General features: G+C 42.1%; 1 protein-coding gene across 2 annotated transcripts in view; it reads right to left on the bottom strand.

Moving 5' to 3' along the window:
- Nucleotides 1-116: 116 nt before the first annotated feature.
- lrrk2 (leucine-rich repeat kinase 2) overlaps nt 117-15,903 on the bottom strand; it is a 45,966-nt gene continuing 30,179 nt past the window's right edge. For both annotated transcript variants that reach the window (XM_035156401.2, XM_035156402.2), the window contains exons 31-52: nt 15,476-15,694; nt 15,195-15,396; nt 14,470-14,558; nt 13,155-13,342; nt 12,881-13,035; nt 12,624-12,770; nt 11,005-11,196; nt 10,707-10,853; nt 10,505-10,617; nt 10,092-10,282; nt 9,478-9,638; nt 9,100-9,270; nt 8,155-8,255; nt 7,016-7,228; nt 5,307-5,500; nt 4,619-4,691; nt 4,248-4,438; nt 3,270-3,422; nt 2,882-3,108; nt 1,531-1,599; nt 1,288-1,420; nt 117-603 (exon numbers count right to left, since the gene is read on the bottom strand). In XM_035156401.2, the coding sequence (XP_035012292.1) occupies nt 1,296-1,420; nt 1,531-1,599; nt 2,882-3,108; nt 3,270-3,422; nt 4,248-4,438; nt 4,619-4,691; nt 5,307-5,500; nt 7,016-7,228; nt 8,155-8,255; nt 9,100-9,270; nt 9,478-9,638; nt 10,092-10,282; nt 10,505-10,617; nt 10,707-10,853; nt 11,005-11,196; nt 12,624-12,770; nt 12,881-13,035; nt 13,155-13,342; nt 14,470-14,558; nt 15,195-15,396; nt 15,476-15,694 (3,321 nt within the window). In that variant the 3' untranslated portion in view covers nt 117-603; nt 1,288-1,295. The remainder of the gene's footprint in view (nt 604-1,287; nt 1,421-1,530; nt 1,600-2,881; nt 3,109-3,269; nt 3,423-4,247; nt 4,439-4,618; nt 4,692-5,306; nt 5,501-7,015; nt 7,229-8,154; nt 8,256-9,099; nt 9,271-9,477; nt 9,639-10,091; nt 10,283-10,504; nt 10,618-10,706; nt 10,854-11,004; nt 11,197-12,623; nt 12,771-12,880; nt 13,036-13,154; nt 13,343-14,469; nt 14,559-15,194; nt 15,397-15,475; nt 15,695-15,903) is intronic.

The following is a 15,903-nucleotide window of genomic DNA, read 5'->3' as shown; positions in this document are numbered from 1 at the left end:
TGAAGTACTTAAGCCTGTGATAAATAACCATTATATTTCATCCACCTCTCTCCATTCACCATGGTTCTTTTTGAAAATGATACTCTGACAACAACATGTACACAGGGCCAGGACAGTTCATAAAATATCATTTAATTAGCCCTGTTTGACACCATCATTAACACAGTGACTTCAGGGAACGTAATAAAAAACGTAGAAAGCAGGCAGCACTATGAGAAGTCCGACGTGGAGTGATTGAGCTCACTGGTCACATAGACATGAGAATAAATAATCACATATACACTTTAAGAGGCTTTTTTTCCTTTGGCTTATTTCCTGTTTCATCCTCCAGCTGAACAACTTGCATTTCGAAGGAGCAGGAGGTCGTCCTGAATGACGGCTGTGCACCACAAAATAAATCCTCTGTGTCCCTTTTTGAAAAATGTCCACATTGGAAAACAACAAAGATTGTCCTCATCTGGTCAAACGTGACACATTATTTCATTAGTGTTAACCTTAAAAAAAATTAAATCTAATCAGCTAATAAAGGTGAAACCTCCCCGTCAATGTGAACTGCTGACACGACGATCCACAGGAGAGATGATCCCTTTTCCACCAGCAATTCTGTGGAAAATAATGAAAAACAAAATGCTTATTGCTGCCACCACCACTACCACCATTACTCCATCCATATTAATGAAAAGCAAATATATGCAAAATCAAACATGAAACAACAATTTCTTTATTTCTTTCTTTATTCAATACCTGCTTGGAAGCATTAATTTGGACCATAAAATATGTAGCATCACGAATAGTAGATAAAGAAGATAAAAACACTTTTAGTTCCCCTGTCAATCTGTTTTTTGGGGTAGTTTTTCCTCACGCTTGATGTGGGTCAAGGGAAGAGGAGGCCACACCTTGTTAAGCCCAAAGACACAAACTGATTTGTGAATATGGACAATACAGATAAAATGTGATCGACTGATTGATTAATAGGGCCTGTCTCTTTAAGACAGGTAATTTGCAAGGGGTGCAAATACACTAGAAGTTTGTATAGCTACACATTCGTAGCATTAACACAGCCTATAAAGTAAAAAAAAGATAGAACTGTTATAAAAGAAGATAAAACAGAAGAAAGTCATCCTCCTGTTGCAGCTGATCCTCCACATCTGCTTCTGTTATTACGCTGACTGCAGCTACAAGTACATCTGACTGTGTTTGTGGGGGCACAACCACTGCTACTGCTCCTGAAAGCTCCTGAAATGTGTTAAGCTCGTTATAAAGGAAATAAAACCAAATCATGCAAACCTCTGGGCTCAGTGGTGCTGAAGCTGCTCTCTCATTTTGGCTGCGACCAGCTCTCTCTTCTCGCAGTGTCTGTTCAGGTCTCTGACCTCCTTCGGCAGCATGCCGTTCCACACCATCAGCACCGACTCCTCGTCTGAGGGCCAAGGCAAACGTGCACTTTTAGGTTCGACACAGAGAAACTCACACGGCGGGAACAACTGTTTTCCCAAAGTGTGAGACAAACAATGAACCCATCAGACTCACCACTCTGACTTTTATCTTGTGGGTGTCTTCTGCCCAAAACCAGCACCACATTCTTCCAGTTCAGTGTTGCTGTACATGGACAAAAAAGATGATTACACCTGGAACAGTTCATGAACAAAGGCTGATATAAATACAGTGTTTCATGTGAAGATTACATCAACAAGTCCAAAAATATCAGGGCCACAGGAAAATAAACATGATACACAAAACTTTAAACTGTGCAGCATGCTGGGTTGTTTAACACAATTCTGCACACAAACATAAACCGTCAGTGTGTGAAAGGGAAACAAAAGAATCACCCAGCTGTTTAAAGCAGGTTTCTTCACCGATTCAGCTTCATTCATCCATTTTCCCCCTCACTACAAACTGCTTGCTGTATCTTATATTTATTCTGAGATCAAATACTTCAGGGGAACAGAGGCATCTCCATAAAAAACTAGTGAAAATAGGCTACATATCAGAGTGTGGATACCCGACCCCGTCAGCCAGGACCCGTCAGACAAAGTTTTTTGAAGGTTATTCGGGGTTGGGTTGGTTACGTTGGCTGGTCTGATATTTAACACTGCACGTGTCTATAATTAGGGAAATCAAGCAATAATCATGTGTAGGAGGGTTACACAACCTCCGTGCAGATTACATGAACTGCTTTGGACTCAGAAAGGCTCAGTTAGTTTTCTCTCCGGCTCGGGACACGTTCACAGAAGAATGTGGCCTGAGGTGAACTCTAGGCTTATACATATGGTTTTAACGACCAGAAGAAGAAAAGTATTGTGAGAAAATGCTAAATTATGTGTGGTAACGCAAAAATGTATGCTTTGATGTGACCCTTCGGGGGCTCCGTAAGAAACCAGGAAGGACCGCATTTCAGATTCTTATCGCAGAATGTTGTTGGAGTAACGAATAAATCTTGGACTTGCATGATCAAAACATCCTTTGTCTCGTCTTGTGGGTGACAGTCTATCACAGGGCTGACTTATAGAGACAAACAACACCTGACGCTCACATTCAGACCTGAATGTTCTTGTTAACCACTGCACCACAGTGCTGCTTTCTATAATATATATTCATTTATATTATTTAATAGTGTGATATGAACCCCTTACCCTTCAACAAAATGTTCTCTATTCTTTAATATTCTTTCTTAACCAAAATCCAGTGAGATCATTTGGTATGTGACGGGTGCCTGTGGTGTGACTATGAGGAGTCTGTCACAATAAAACAAATGTCTGCCACACAGACAACCTGGCAACATCCCATAATGACCTGCACGAGAGGCACGGTTGTGTCTGGTGTGACACAGAATAAAAAAGATATAAGTTTAGAGATAAATGGGTAACTTGAGGTAACCCACCTATGAGTGCGGAGGCTATGCAGCGGATGGAGTCGCAGCGAGGGCCGATGACCTGCAGCGTCTGGTGTTTGGAGAGCTCCAGCAGCAGCAGGTGGCCCCCTCTAGTGCCGATCCAGAGAGCTGCAGCGCTCTGCACCAGCAGGGACTTCACTCTGGCCCGGGAGGGGGCTGCCTCAGCGGGCAGGTCTGCTTTGCTGCCCTTCTTGCCTCTGCAGCCAGAGTCATGTCTGCAGGGAGAGGACTCATTAGCACACTGTGCTGCTGCTGGTGAAAGACAGTGATGGCATGCACCTTTCACCTTCTGTTCAAAGCAGCGTCTATCTGCAAATGGTAACAACACAAATCAGTTGAAATGGCGTGATTTGTGTGTGTGTGTGTGTGTGTATACCTAATGATCTGAGCACAGTCGATGGAGTCCACCATCCTCTCACTCCTCTTGTCCCAAACCTCAACTGTCGAGGACCCAGCTTTGCTCAGGTATACGTATTTATCCACAACCATTCTTGATACACAAGCCTCGCCGCCCAGTGACCGCTGCTGCCTGGAGCGCACACACACACACACACACACACACACACACACACACACACACACACACACACACACACACACACACACACACACACACACACACACACACACACACACACACACACACACACACACACACACACACACACACACACACACACACACACACACACGTTAACAAAACAACACTGTTAAACACATTACTGTTTCAGTCTAGACAGTATTTTAACTTTTAACTCAGGCTGCACTTAAAGGTTCAGTGTGTAGGATTTAGATGAAAGGGATCTATTGGCAGAATTTAAATATTAAATAATCCAGGTGATGTTCTCACTAGTATCTAAATTGTACAAATTGTTGTTTTCTTTACCCTAAAATGGGCCTTTATGAATAAATACTTTATATTTAAACAGTGAGCAGGTCCTCTTTACTGAGGCTGCCATGTTTTTTTTACAGTAGCCCAGACTGGACAAACTAAACACCTTTTGAGTTTTTATGACAACTGAAGGCTGCCACAGGTTCTCTTTCATGTTTGGAAGGGGAGGGTGAGGTGAGGGGTATTCAGCTGCAACATGCACCTTCACCACTAGATGTCACTCAATTCTACACACTGAACCTTTAACTTATAATTCTATTATGATGCAGAACCTTTAGAAAAATAGGTCAACAAGTCAAAGTTCTCAATATGTATGACCTCCTTAGGACTCAGAAACATTAGTTATGAACATCCACATTTATGTTTGAGGTCACACGTTTCTCTGTCCGTCTTCATATTTGAACAAATGACTTCTCACTTCTGCTACAGTAGAATGTGAATACGAATGTGACATGGACTCACTGGAATGCAAGGCTCTGTCGAGTATCTATGGTCTTAGAGACATCGTAGTCGACCGCGAAGGAGCGGATCGTGGTGCCGCAGCCAGCCCACACCGCTCTGCTGTCCAGGGGATGCACCGACTGGCTCAGACACATGACAGGCGTGCTAACGTTCCCCACACAGACAGTTTTCACCGGTTGCCCGTTTTCCTTCTGCGAAGAGGAGGAGTAGAAAATAAATATCCAAACTTACATAATGTGTTGTTCAGCATGGGAGGACACAGTGGGAGGAACATCTCAACACAATGTCAGAATATCAATGGCCAGACAAAATAAAATCATCCTTTCAGATAAAAAAAAAACATGTTCTATTATTTAATATCGAAAATTTACCTTGAGAACAGAGTCTTCATAAACAGTGAGAAGTCCATTGGCTGTCCCCACCAGCAAATAATTCTTTATTTGGCTGAAAAAGAAATAAAAAAAGAGTTTAATACTATTTGCTGATTGTTTTTTCAACATAACCTTACATGTTACACTGTGATAGATACAGAATTATACAGATCATTCCAGATTTTAGATCTATACCCAACGGAATCCGTAGTCACAGCAGTCACATTGTATTTTACTGGAATTATTATGGATTTCTGACCATTCCCCAACAAAAGCTAATAATCTATTTATTAAAAGTAACATGTATGCTTCTAAAAATGCTGCATATTATTAGACTGTTTTTTTACAAATATACATAAACATTTGCTTGAGAGCGTTCATATTATCAGTAGACTTGGTGTGAAGGGGATTTAACTGTATTCAGATCTGGGTGTTTAGCATAATCATCTTCAAACATGTAATACTGCTTCTAATACCTTAGCTGGTTCGTTTACTAAAACTTTGATCGGCAGAATCAAAATATTATTTTGTTAAATGTTTTCACCATGTATCCCCTGACTTCTATTCAAGTGTCCCCCACCAGGCCAAAGTGTACTTTTTAGTCTTGAAGGAATCAGACCCCAGACCTCACTGAGCACCTTCACCCACACTTGCAGAATCCGTCTGTGGTGTTTTTACAGATACTCACGCTCGACAGGGGTGCACATGGAAGTAGAGCGAGGTGACAGCGTCTGGGACACTCTGCAGGTGGTGCCAAGCTGACGGGTCCTGAGTGCTGATGACCACCAAGGAGCCGGACTGGGTGCCGGCCACCAGCCAATCGCAGGCCTCGTTTGGGATTTGCACTGTCACAAGACACAGGACGGGACTGGTGTCGATCTCCTGTAGGAGGCAGAGAATCGGTCTGTGAACATTTACGACAGTACTGATGTGTGTTTGCACTATCTGACGCTCTGATACGCTTAGGTTTAATACTTTTATTCTTGTAATTATTATTATTATTTTATGATCGTTTTTATTATTATTATTTTTATTTTCAAATGTATTTTACTTGTGTGTCTTTTATTTCTGAAGCACTTTGTAACTTTGCTATATAAATAAAATGATTTCTATTATTATTTTTATTATCATTAAGACTGACTGGCAGATGAACAAAAATGGTATGTGTCTTAATGAGTAACATCACAATAACATTGTGTGATAGAACGTCTGTTAAAAGCCTCTCCAGTGGCTCTGCCCACTAATGTCATGGCTCCATGAAAATGATCCGCTCAGGAATCACATACGATCCAATCACTGACGTCCTATCAGTTACCATGCTGGGTAACATTGCACAAGTCTATTAAAACATATGTATTTAATGTGAGAGTGTATTACAGAGTGATAATTATTCAACTGAAACAGGTCAGATTAGTCATGAATTATGATGCCTAATATATAAACCTGGACATGTCTATATTAAACTTTATTTCTATACTGCCTTTCAGAACCAGAGTTACAAGGAGCGTTACAAAATAAAATTGCAAAGATAGCAAATTGTTGGAAACCAGATCCTACTCAGCAAAGCAATAAAAAAAGATAAAACATCAATAAAACAATAAAATACAAATATTTTTTTTAAACTAGAAAAAATAAAGGCTACAAAAAGGCTAGTCTATAAAGTTTTAAAGTGACGCACTGATTCTGCTGATCTGATGTTGAGGGGGAGTTTGTTCCACAGTGTAGGAGCTAAAACCATAAAAGCATGATCCCCCTCTTTCGTGGGACTTTCAACAGCATTTGATCTCTGATCTCAGTGGTCAGGGTTAGGGGTTCGGAGCAGAGTAAGGGGTGCAAAAAGCTCATACATAAAGCCGGGCCAGATAATGTGGCGATTTAAAGTGATACAAATAATTTTGAACTGAATTCTGTAGAGGATGGGTATCCAGTGTACTTTGGCTAGGACTGAAGGGATGTGTTTGTAAGACGCCTTGTTGCATTCTGTTGAATGTAGGCCGGGAACTGCTGCTTCATTTACGCTGGTTAATAATGAATTGCAGTAGTGTAGGTGGGATGAAACGAGGGTGTGGATATGTTGTTCTACTATGGGTCAGACTCTAAATAACAGGATTGAACAAGGCTCTTAATCAATTTTAATGGGTGCTAGACTCACTGAATTATGTTTTTTTTTTTATGATAGAGGCATAATAATGAAACTCTTTAAAGTTGGTGCACGAGTGAAGTTGAATTTGATTTATGTTAAATACAACACAGATATATCCAAATATTTACATTCTGTATACTTCCTCAGGTTCAGAAGGGCAGGTACATTAAAAGGAAATTACCTTTTTTAGCTGAAAGATGTAAACTCCACTAAGGCAAAATGTTGTTCCACAATGTTCGATCTGCTGTCCATACCTGAGTAGTGACTGTGTTGGTGTCCAGGTCCACAGCTGTGACGGAGCCCACCCTCTGCGTGCTGCTGCCCCCTCCCAGCCAGGCTGTGTGGCTGCTGAAGGGACAGTCACTGCCGCCAGCGCTCACTGTGAGGCACTCTGCGTTGAATGCACGGGGAACGAGCAGCTCCTTCATCAGACACAGCATCTCCCCTGACTTCAGCCTGTCAAACACCTGCACACATCAAAGTACACAGGAGGGATTTCCAATAGTGTGTAAAAGTGTCTGGATTTGCCCAGAAATCATGAAACCTGCTTGAATTAAAGCCGCCACGTGTATCGTTGCATTTCCATCTGCCTTGCCACTATCATTGTAGAGCCATTCAGCACAGCTCGACTGCTCTGAGCCAGCAACCGCTACACACTGTGTTTACATGCGCACTACTATCCCGCTTATAATCAGGTTTTTGAAGAATCCTGTTTTTGAGTTTAAGCATGTAAACGTCATATCCTGGTTTCAGTATCCTGGTGAAACCAGATTTTACAGCTGGAGTACTCCGTTAGCAAACAGGATACTGGTGCATGAACACCATATTGTTCTTGTTTCTGACCACTGCAGACTGGTGCTCGTAATTTTCCCCAGCTCTCATTAACGGTTCAACTTTGACACAGCCAGTAACAGGATGTCCTAATCATGTGGACATTTTCTCTCAATTCGCTGTCACTGAATGTCACTGAACTGTGACGATCCCACCCCACTTGTCACATACACTGCGTCCTGGTTCTGTGCAGTGGAAGTGACAGCAAGACACCGACCAATATGGATGACAGGTGTAATATTGGCTGTCGCTCTCGTCTCCCATTGCTGGTAATAAGGTGGATAAGCCAAATCCGAAACACAATGTTGGCATTTAACAGAGCTAAGCCAAAGCCTCATTTGGCACCAAATAGGAGACAATTGCCGCTAGGCTGTGTTAAATGTAACCGGGGTAATGTTAAACATCACAAGCGCCTGAACATACAGCACACAATTATGAGGGACTAGGATACTTGTATCCACCAAGTATACGGTGAAATGAATAACCAGATTTCTCAATGTTCCGTGTGAACACCACATCCCCAATATGATCAGAACCAATTACAAAGCGTTTAGGCTCTAACCTGAGTGGAAGTGGGTCGATCCTGTGGACTGTGCCTCAGACAGTCCTTCATCAGCACCTGGAAGCCCGGCCATGGTGAGCAGCCGTAGTATTTTACTGGATCTGTGTACAAGACAGTGAAGGAAATACTCTCTGAGTGTACCGTTGATACTAGGTCTTTCATTTAATAAAAAACAAAAAAAAGCCCAAATAGTTCCCCTAGCTGGAATTATTGTTAGACATTTATTGGAAATGGGTGGGAAGGACTGAATTTGTTAAAAAAAAAACACAAAAAAACAAAAAAAGAAAGGGGAAAGTTTTCTGATGTTTTATTAAAGGTAAAGAGCAGCAAAAAAGCCTACACTTTTATGAACAGCTGATTTTATTCAATTTATATGTATTTTTTAATTGTGATTTGTCCATAATGATGCCATCACCATGTGTCAGATTCAACAAAAAAGTGTACAATATGAGCAAGATTGATAATATAATGCTGTATGATCCCTTGTGCCAAAACATGGCCAAACTAAATGCTCAGGCTTATGTCGTGGACATTTATCATGAGATTTGAAATAATGAGTTTCTCAGACCGGAGTTGCCTTAGAGTTTTAATTATTAGCTCTGCAGAGGGTTACACAGCCAGCAACATGGCTCAGAGTGCAACGACGAGAAGTTAAAAAGGATGGGTTTCATACAATGTGATAAACAGGAAACAAAACAGACAGCAGACAGGAAAACATCTGCTGTCTGGTATCACTGTCACAGAAAGAAGAATCAAACCCTGCACACAGCTGCACAAATAAAGATCAACGGGTGGTGGAACTTTGAGGTTGCATCAGCTAAGTGCACAGAAAACAGTCAAAACAGTATTAAGACATTGATCAGTGGAATTTTCCCTTACACTCCCTTCATTTTACAGACGTCTTCTTAAATTCACATTGACTCTGTAGTTTATAAAAAACCTCACCTGGTAGTTTCCCCTGCACTGCCACTTCATCGAACTCACTGGGGAACTTCATGCCGTCAGAGATGCGCTCGCCACAGGTCAGGAGGTCGTAGAGCAGCAGACCGAACGAGAACACATCAGCCTGCTGGTTATAGATCACGTTACCCCGGGCGACCTCCGGTGCTCGGAAACCTGTGTGGAAATCACAGCTTCACGTACAGTGCTAACCCTTTCTGTATCTCTGACCTCACTTTACTGATAAATCCTATTGCAAACACACACTTACAATTTATTAAGAGTATTAAATGTTCCAGTACAGTTTAGCAGCAGCTCTTTAGATCATCAGGTTCAATGCTAAATAAAGACATATGAACTATGGGGATTGAGGAGGGGTCTGACCTGGAGTGCCTTCTGAGCTCCTCACTCCCATACTGCAGCAGTACTGGGCGATGCCGTAGTCTGTGATCTTGGCGATGATGTCGCAGTCGGTCTTCAGGTTGAATAGAAGCACGTTGTGGGGCTTCAGATCCCGATAGATGATCATGGCTGAGTGAAGGTACCTGATCACACAGATGATGGATTTATTTTCAAATTAGCTTGGTAAAGTTATCTAGTTTGTCTAGTTATGAGCGACGACGCAGCACACACACGTCCCCAGCCGTTTTGAAACACTGTGAGTGTGTGAATGTCGATTTTGCAATTAATGTGTTACAAAAATCTGCATTAATGTATTTCATCAAAGAACAGTCTCATAGACTTAAAATTACAGCTCAAAACACACAGTATATTTTCTAATGGTCATGTCAAGATTCATAAACATCACTTATCGTTATGTTAGATGTAAGTAGCTGTGCATCTAACCTACGTCATAATGATACTGTGCTGTATCATAATGTCTTATAATAACTTGTAAGCAGTCCCCAAACATAGAAGAGATCATCATCATAACAAAATAGAAAAAAGAAAAGGAAAAACTAAACAAGGAACCTAATGCAATCATCCGTATTTTCTACCTGAGTCCGTCAGCCACTTGCAGGGCGATCCTGTGCTGGAGCTTTTGGTTGAGGCTGCTCTTCTTATGTTCAAAGAGGGAGTCCAGTGAGCCACGCAGAGCCAACTCCATCACCAGGACCTGAGAGGCAGAACCAGCTGCCAGCAGGCCGACCAAGCTGGGGTGACGGAGGCGGCCCAACACCACCAATTCCTGAAAAAAACAGGGACCAATGAGAAGAATTAAAGTAACTTAACCACTTTAATTTCTCAACAGTGCATCAAAAACTCAAAAATCAATCAGAAACATTATTCCAATGTTGCTTAATAATATTATCTCAGTGCCATGCTGAGTTTATTTAAGCAAGGCACTTGAGTGAGGACACAGCATCTGTAGCCGCCCCTTAGTTTTTTATTTGAATAACTTCAGCGGTACCTGTCTGAGGAGTCTGTGGATGTAGAGCTCAGACGCATGCTTGTTGAATATCTTCACGGCTACTTCCTCATTTTTGTAGACACCTCGATAGACTGTTCCAAAGCCACCGTCCCCTGTGGCCAAATTTATGTCATACTTCATGAAAAACGATTTACTGTTTAAAATGTATCCCACAAAAGCAACAAAGAAAATAAGAGTTTACCCAGTTGGTTTTCCTTTGACAATTCCACATGCAGCTCTTCAGTGTCCAGCATGGTTCCTGCAGACTGGTCACTAAGTACTAAGTCAGGGGCGATCTGAGAGATGGGCAGTGTGCACCGCGGGTCCTCTGGATTCACCAGCAAAAAATCTATGACCAATAATAAAACAGGTCACATAAAAGATTTCAGGTCAAATTAAACCAAGGTCACTGCATTTTGTACCTAATTGTACAGTATGTGGGACCTTGTTGAAATTACACCAGCAACAGAGGTGTTAAACTTCCGGAGTGATTTATGTACCATTGTCAAAGTAAGTGAAGAGGTCCTCCAGCAGGATCTTGCTCCACTCCTGTCTGTCATCAAAGCTGTACAGAGCCCACTTCTTCAGCAGAGCCTCACCGCTGCCGTGCATGTCCATGTTCAGCAGGCCAGGGAACCATTCCTCCAGCAGGGAGTCGATGTGATCCACCACCTGACCCAGCAGCACATGGCCTGGAGGGAACAGAGAGGCACAGGTGAACATCTGACAGCAGCAACATCAACATCAACCCAGACGTCATCATCACAGGCAACTATTTCCTCTTCAGAATTCATAATTGTCAGTGTGACCATTGACCACTGAAATGTAATCACTTTATCTGAATATCTTAATCCAAGTGACAGCTGATTAAAAGTTGAAGAAATTCCCTCAAGCAGTCTTGAGGTACTGTGTCATTCAAGAGGCCACAGTGACCTTGACCTTTTACCACCGAAATCGAAATCAGTTAATCAATGAGTTCAAGTAAATTATACCAGATGTCATGAAATTCCCTACGAGCAGTCCTATTATATCACATTCACAGGAACAGGAGGTCACTGTGACCTTGACCTTTGACATCCAAGCACCAAAATCTAATGTAATCAGTTCATCTTTGAGTTCAAAACGTTTTGTACCAAATTTGAAGACATTCCCTCAAGCTGATCTTAAAATATCATGTTCAAGTAAAACACTGAAAAAACTTTGTGAGGCCACCGTGACCTTGACCTTTGGCTACCAAAATGAAATCCAAGTTCAACTGAATGTTTATGCCAAATGTGAAAGAAATTCCACCAGGGGTTCCGGAGATATCGCATTCACAAGGCAAAAAACATGCTTTGTTAGGTCACAGTGACCTTTGACCACTAAACAGGTCCTCTTTGAGTCTAAGTTTATGTTTGTGCCTAATTTGAAGAAATTCTCTTAAGGCATTCTTGATATATCGTGTTCACAGGAAAGGGACAGACGAAAAAAACATAATGCCTCCGGCCACTGGCTCCTGCCGGCGCAGAGGAATCAAAACAAGCTGCAGGAGAAGCTGCTCGTCTCCCTCTACCGCTGCTCCATCCAGAATGTGCTAACGTACTGCATTTCTACGCGGTATGAAGGAAAGAATAATCAACAGCGCCCGGAAAATCATTGGCTGCCCCCTGCCCTCTCTGGAGGACCCTTTCAACTGCCTCAGCAGAGCAGCCAACATAGTTTAACACACTAACCTCAGCCCACTCTCCCTTAACTATTTGCAATGTTCCACAGTTTATGTGCAATTTCAACTGTTTCTGTTTTCTCTTAGTGAATTGTCTTCTTTCCATCGCTGTATGTTGTGTGAATGTACTAATATAGCAATATTATCAATACACTTGCCTGACATTACACTATTTGTAGTAAGCATATGGATATCTATTTACATATTCTCAGTTAATCTTAATTTGCACACACTGATAAGATTAAAAGCAGTTTTCATAGAATAGAAAGGTTCTCATTTCTGCATAGCAACCAATTTTGCCAGTTTATGGTTCCTTCCTGAGAACCCCTTTCATCTCTTGCATATATGGAGAAATGTCCAGTTTTCATTCAATTGTTGTGTGACAAAACTTTTAACAACATTTTTTTTAAACATTACCTTTCCGTGAAGAGGGCACAGTTATTCTGACGAAGCTGGAGGGATTTCCCTCCTCTGAGGCAGCTTCCACCAGGCAGTACGCCTCAGGGCACCAGCTCAGGTAAACGCCTCTCCTCCAGTAGATCCGGTTGGGTCGCATAACTTTATCTGGACAACAAATTGTTTGAGATAGTCTTTCATTTTTGGGGGGAAAAAATAGTACTGATCTCTATATCTCTGACCAAACAGTTACTGTGTCTCTTATACATGTATTTTACCTCTTCCACAGAGCAAGTAAGAAGAAACATCCAGTAGGCGGCTGATGAGTCGAGACCAGTAATCCATAGGGAAGTACGGCATCTCATAAAGACGCACAATAACCTCTGAGTTCTCACTGTGAGGTAGCTCTATGACCGGCCTGTGTTTGGACAAACTTCAAACAGAGGAATGAGGGGTTAGAAACATTTATTATCTTTCTACTTACTATTGGATTTCTACAAAATCTGGTCCATAGAAAACACAAGAGATCCATAGCTGTGAATCTAAACGTACTTGCTGGGTACCAGCAGCTGGTCCTCTCCGAACGGCAGCGCGATCTGGAACTTCTCCAGCAGTTTGAAGAACTGCATCAGGTGGCTCTTGGGGAAACATTTGGTCTCAATCAGGAACTTTTCCACCACCGAGCGCTGAACAGTTCCTTTAGGCTGCTCCCAGAAGCCACAACTCTTAAATGTCAGTTTCTACACAGAGAGCACACAACACAGAAAATTAAATATAACAGGCATGTACCTACATGTGAGGGTTAATGAATAATAGGCATCTCTGAATATACCGTAGGATCAGCTGTTCAGCAGAGCAGCATTAGTGTGAGGGATTTATGTTTTCATCTGAATAACATCTGATGTCAATTTTATGCAGATGATATTCAGTTGTATTTATTATTATGATTATCAGTTAACACTTCCTCTTCATTTTGATCAAGACCTGGAAACAATGATCCCCGCTCACTGTACATGGGGCTGTCTAACTCACCCTCTCCCAAAATGCAGCAACTTCTCACCGGCACTAAAGAAAGGCAACATCCAACTCCTGCCTTGGCTCACTTGTACTGGCTCTGTGTTAAATTCAGAATCTAAGTTAAACACCACTATTTGTCTACAAAGTTCTCAGCTGTCTTGCCCCTCACTGATGTCCTGATCCCATACTCTGCTTCCGTGTCACTTAGGTCTTCCTTACAACATCTGCTTTGAATCCGCTCTTTTCGTCTAAAAACTAAAGGGGGCCGAGCTTTCACTGTTGCTCCTCCTAAGCTCTGGAACATTCTCTGGCCCCAAAGTGATTATTGACAACAATATTAAATCTAATTTAAAAACCAAACCTTTTAATCTGGCTTTTTAATAAACCACATTCTGTTTTATTATTCTGTTGATGTCTGTAAAAGCACTTTGGCTCAACTCCTGTTGTATTAACATGCTATATAAATCAATCTCAATAGACATGCTTGTATAAAACATGCATCCTCTGAAAATCTACAGTAAGGTATGCTGATGAACAATGTCTTGATACATAGTTTAAAATAATAACAGATATTATTTTGGAAATGTTGATATTAAAAAGGCAATAAGTATAAAAATAGACACAAAATTGTAGGCTGCAGTCTCCTATTCAGCATCAATATCGAGTCCAAAACGGAGACTTGTATCTTTGTTTATGCAGAGTCAATTCAGTTAGCCTTAACATAGACACAAACGTCTGTGTGTGTGTGTGTGTGTGTGTGTGTGTGTGTGTGTGTGTGTGTGTGTGTGTGTGTGTGTGTGTGTGTGTGTGTGTGTGTGTGTGTGTGTGTGTGTGTGTGTGTGTGTGTTACCTGGGAGATGATGTTGCAGAGCCACTGTGGGTCGATAAAGTAGAGCTCTTGGAGTTGAAGTGCTGGATCATCAAAGTGCAGTAAAACCCCTGCAGACAGAGAGACAAAGTCCCACTTAGTTTATTTACTGTGGATCCAAACAGTAATAATTATATTTAAAGTGTAAAATACACCTCAAACTTTCAATCTGTGTATGCATAATTAAATTACATTACAGGATGTAACTGCACGGGCGTAACAAAAGGAAGATTTTAATTCATACATTCACACATCTCTATGTCATCGTGTTCTCTGCCTGCTACATGTATCAATGCATTTCTTTCGATGATATTTAAAGGAAGGGTGGGTAATTTGATTTTGAAACACTTTTTATCTTATTTGTGGAAATACACCTCACATCCAGATAGCCATCAATAAATACAGTCGTCGAAAAAAGCCAGTGTCTTTGGCCCTTGCAGGACTGTAATAAACACGACCATCATTTTGCCTGCATGCATCCTGACCTAAGTGAGCAAGTCACGGAAAGGTCGTCTTCTAGTAGTTGATAGTGCACGTTTATATGTTATAGGGGCATAGCTTTGACCAGCGGGCTGATGGGAGGGGTTGGGATGTATCTGTTGCAAGTGTAGCCTGCTCTTGCTACCTTCTCCAGGATTACCAACCCTAGCTTTAAGGCCTGTGTGACGTTGAAAGCAGCCGTTGTTTTTTAAAAGAACCAGACTGACCGGCTTCACTCAAGAAGTGGACGGCGTGGGGCATTTCAGCTTCCTCCAGTTGCAGCTGGCTTTCCTGGATGAGCTGCAGCAGCTCCAGGCGCCTGAGGACGGGGAACTCCGGGGGAACCCTGGTCCTCTCCAGGAGAATGCGGCGTTCCAGCTCAACATAGCTGTCTGGAACCGGCTGGCCCATCACAGGCTGGCCCTGGATCTGTGAGGTGGTGAGTCAGGAGGTTAAGTCTGGACAAAGGAAAAGGAAACATTTAACCTTCCTGTTTTCGCCCCTTTACCTTGAAGCTGGTGACCTCTCTAGCGATGGCTTTCCGGAGTTTGGCCATGGAGTCCGAGTCCTCGCAGACGGAGACCATATGATAATCCTTGATGGTGGGGAAACCCTGGTGGTTCAGCAACTCCTTTCTGATCTTGGTCATGCAGCCATGAAGCTGCTGCTCGTCGCTCACATCTGTGTGTGTCCCCACCAGGATGACCGGGGAGAGGGGAGCCGCTGCCTGAAGTGAAGAGGAGCGCACACTTAGACTCTACCACTGCTAAAGGTTCTCTTCTATTGCAGTTGTTGGCTATTACAGTTATCTCAACATACACACAAAAGATTTAGAATTCTATCATCTAACAATAGAATTTAAAAGATTATGTAAATGAACACAGTACTGTACCAGCTGTTTCACTACAGACCACTGCTTCCTCTTGCAGATGCTAG

The sequence above is a fragment of the Hippoglossus stenolepis genome, chromosome 5 (genome assembly GCF_022539355.2).
Source record: "Hippoglossus stenolepis isolate QCI-W04-F060 chromosome 5, HSTE1.2, whole genome shotgun sequence".
Classification (NCBI taxonomy): Eukaryota; Metazoa; Chordata; class Actinopteri; order Pleuronectiformes; family Pleuronectidae; genus Hippoglossus; species Hippoglossus stenolepis.
Note: the sequence above shows the minus strand (reverse complement) of the source record. Positions and strands in the feature narration are given on the sequence as shown.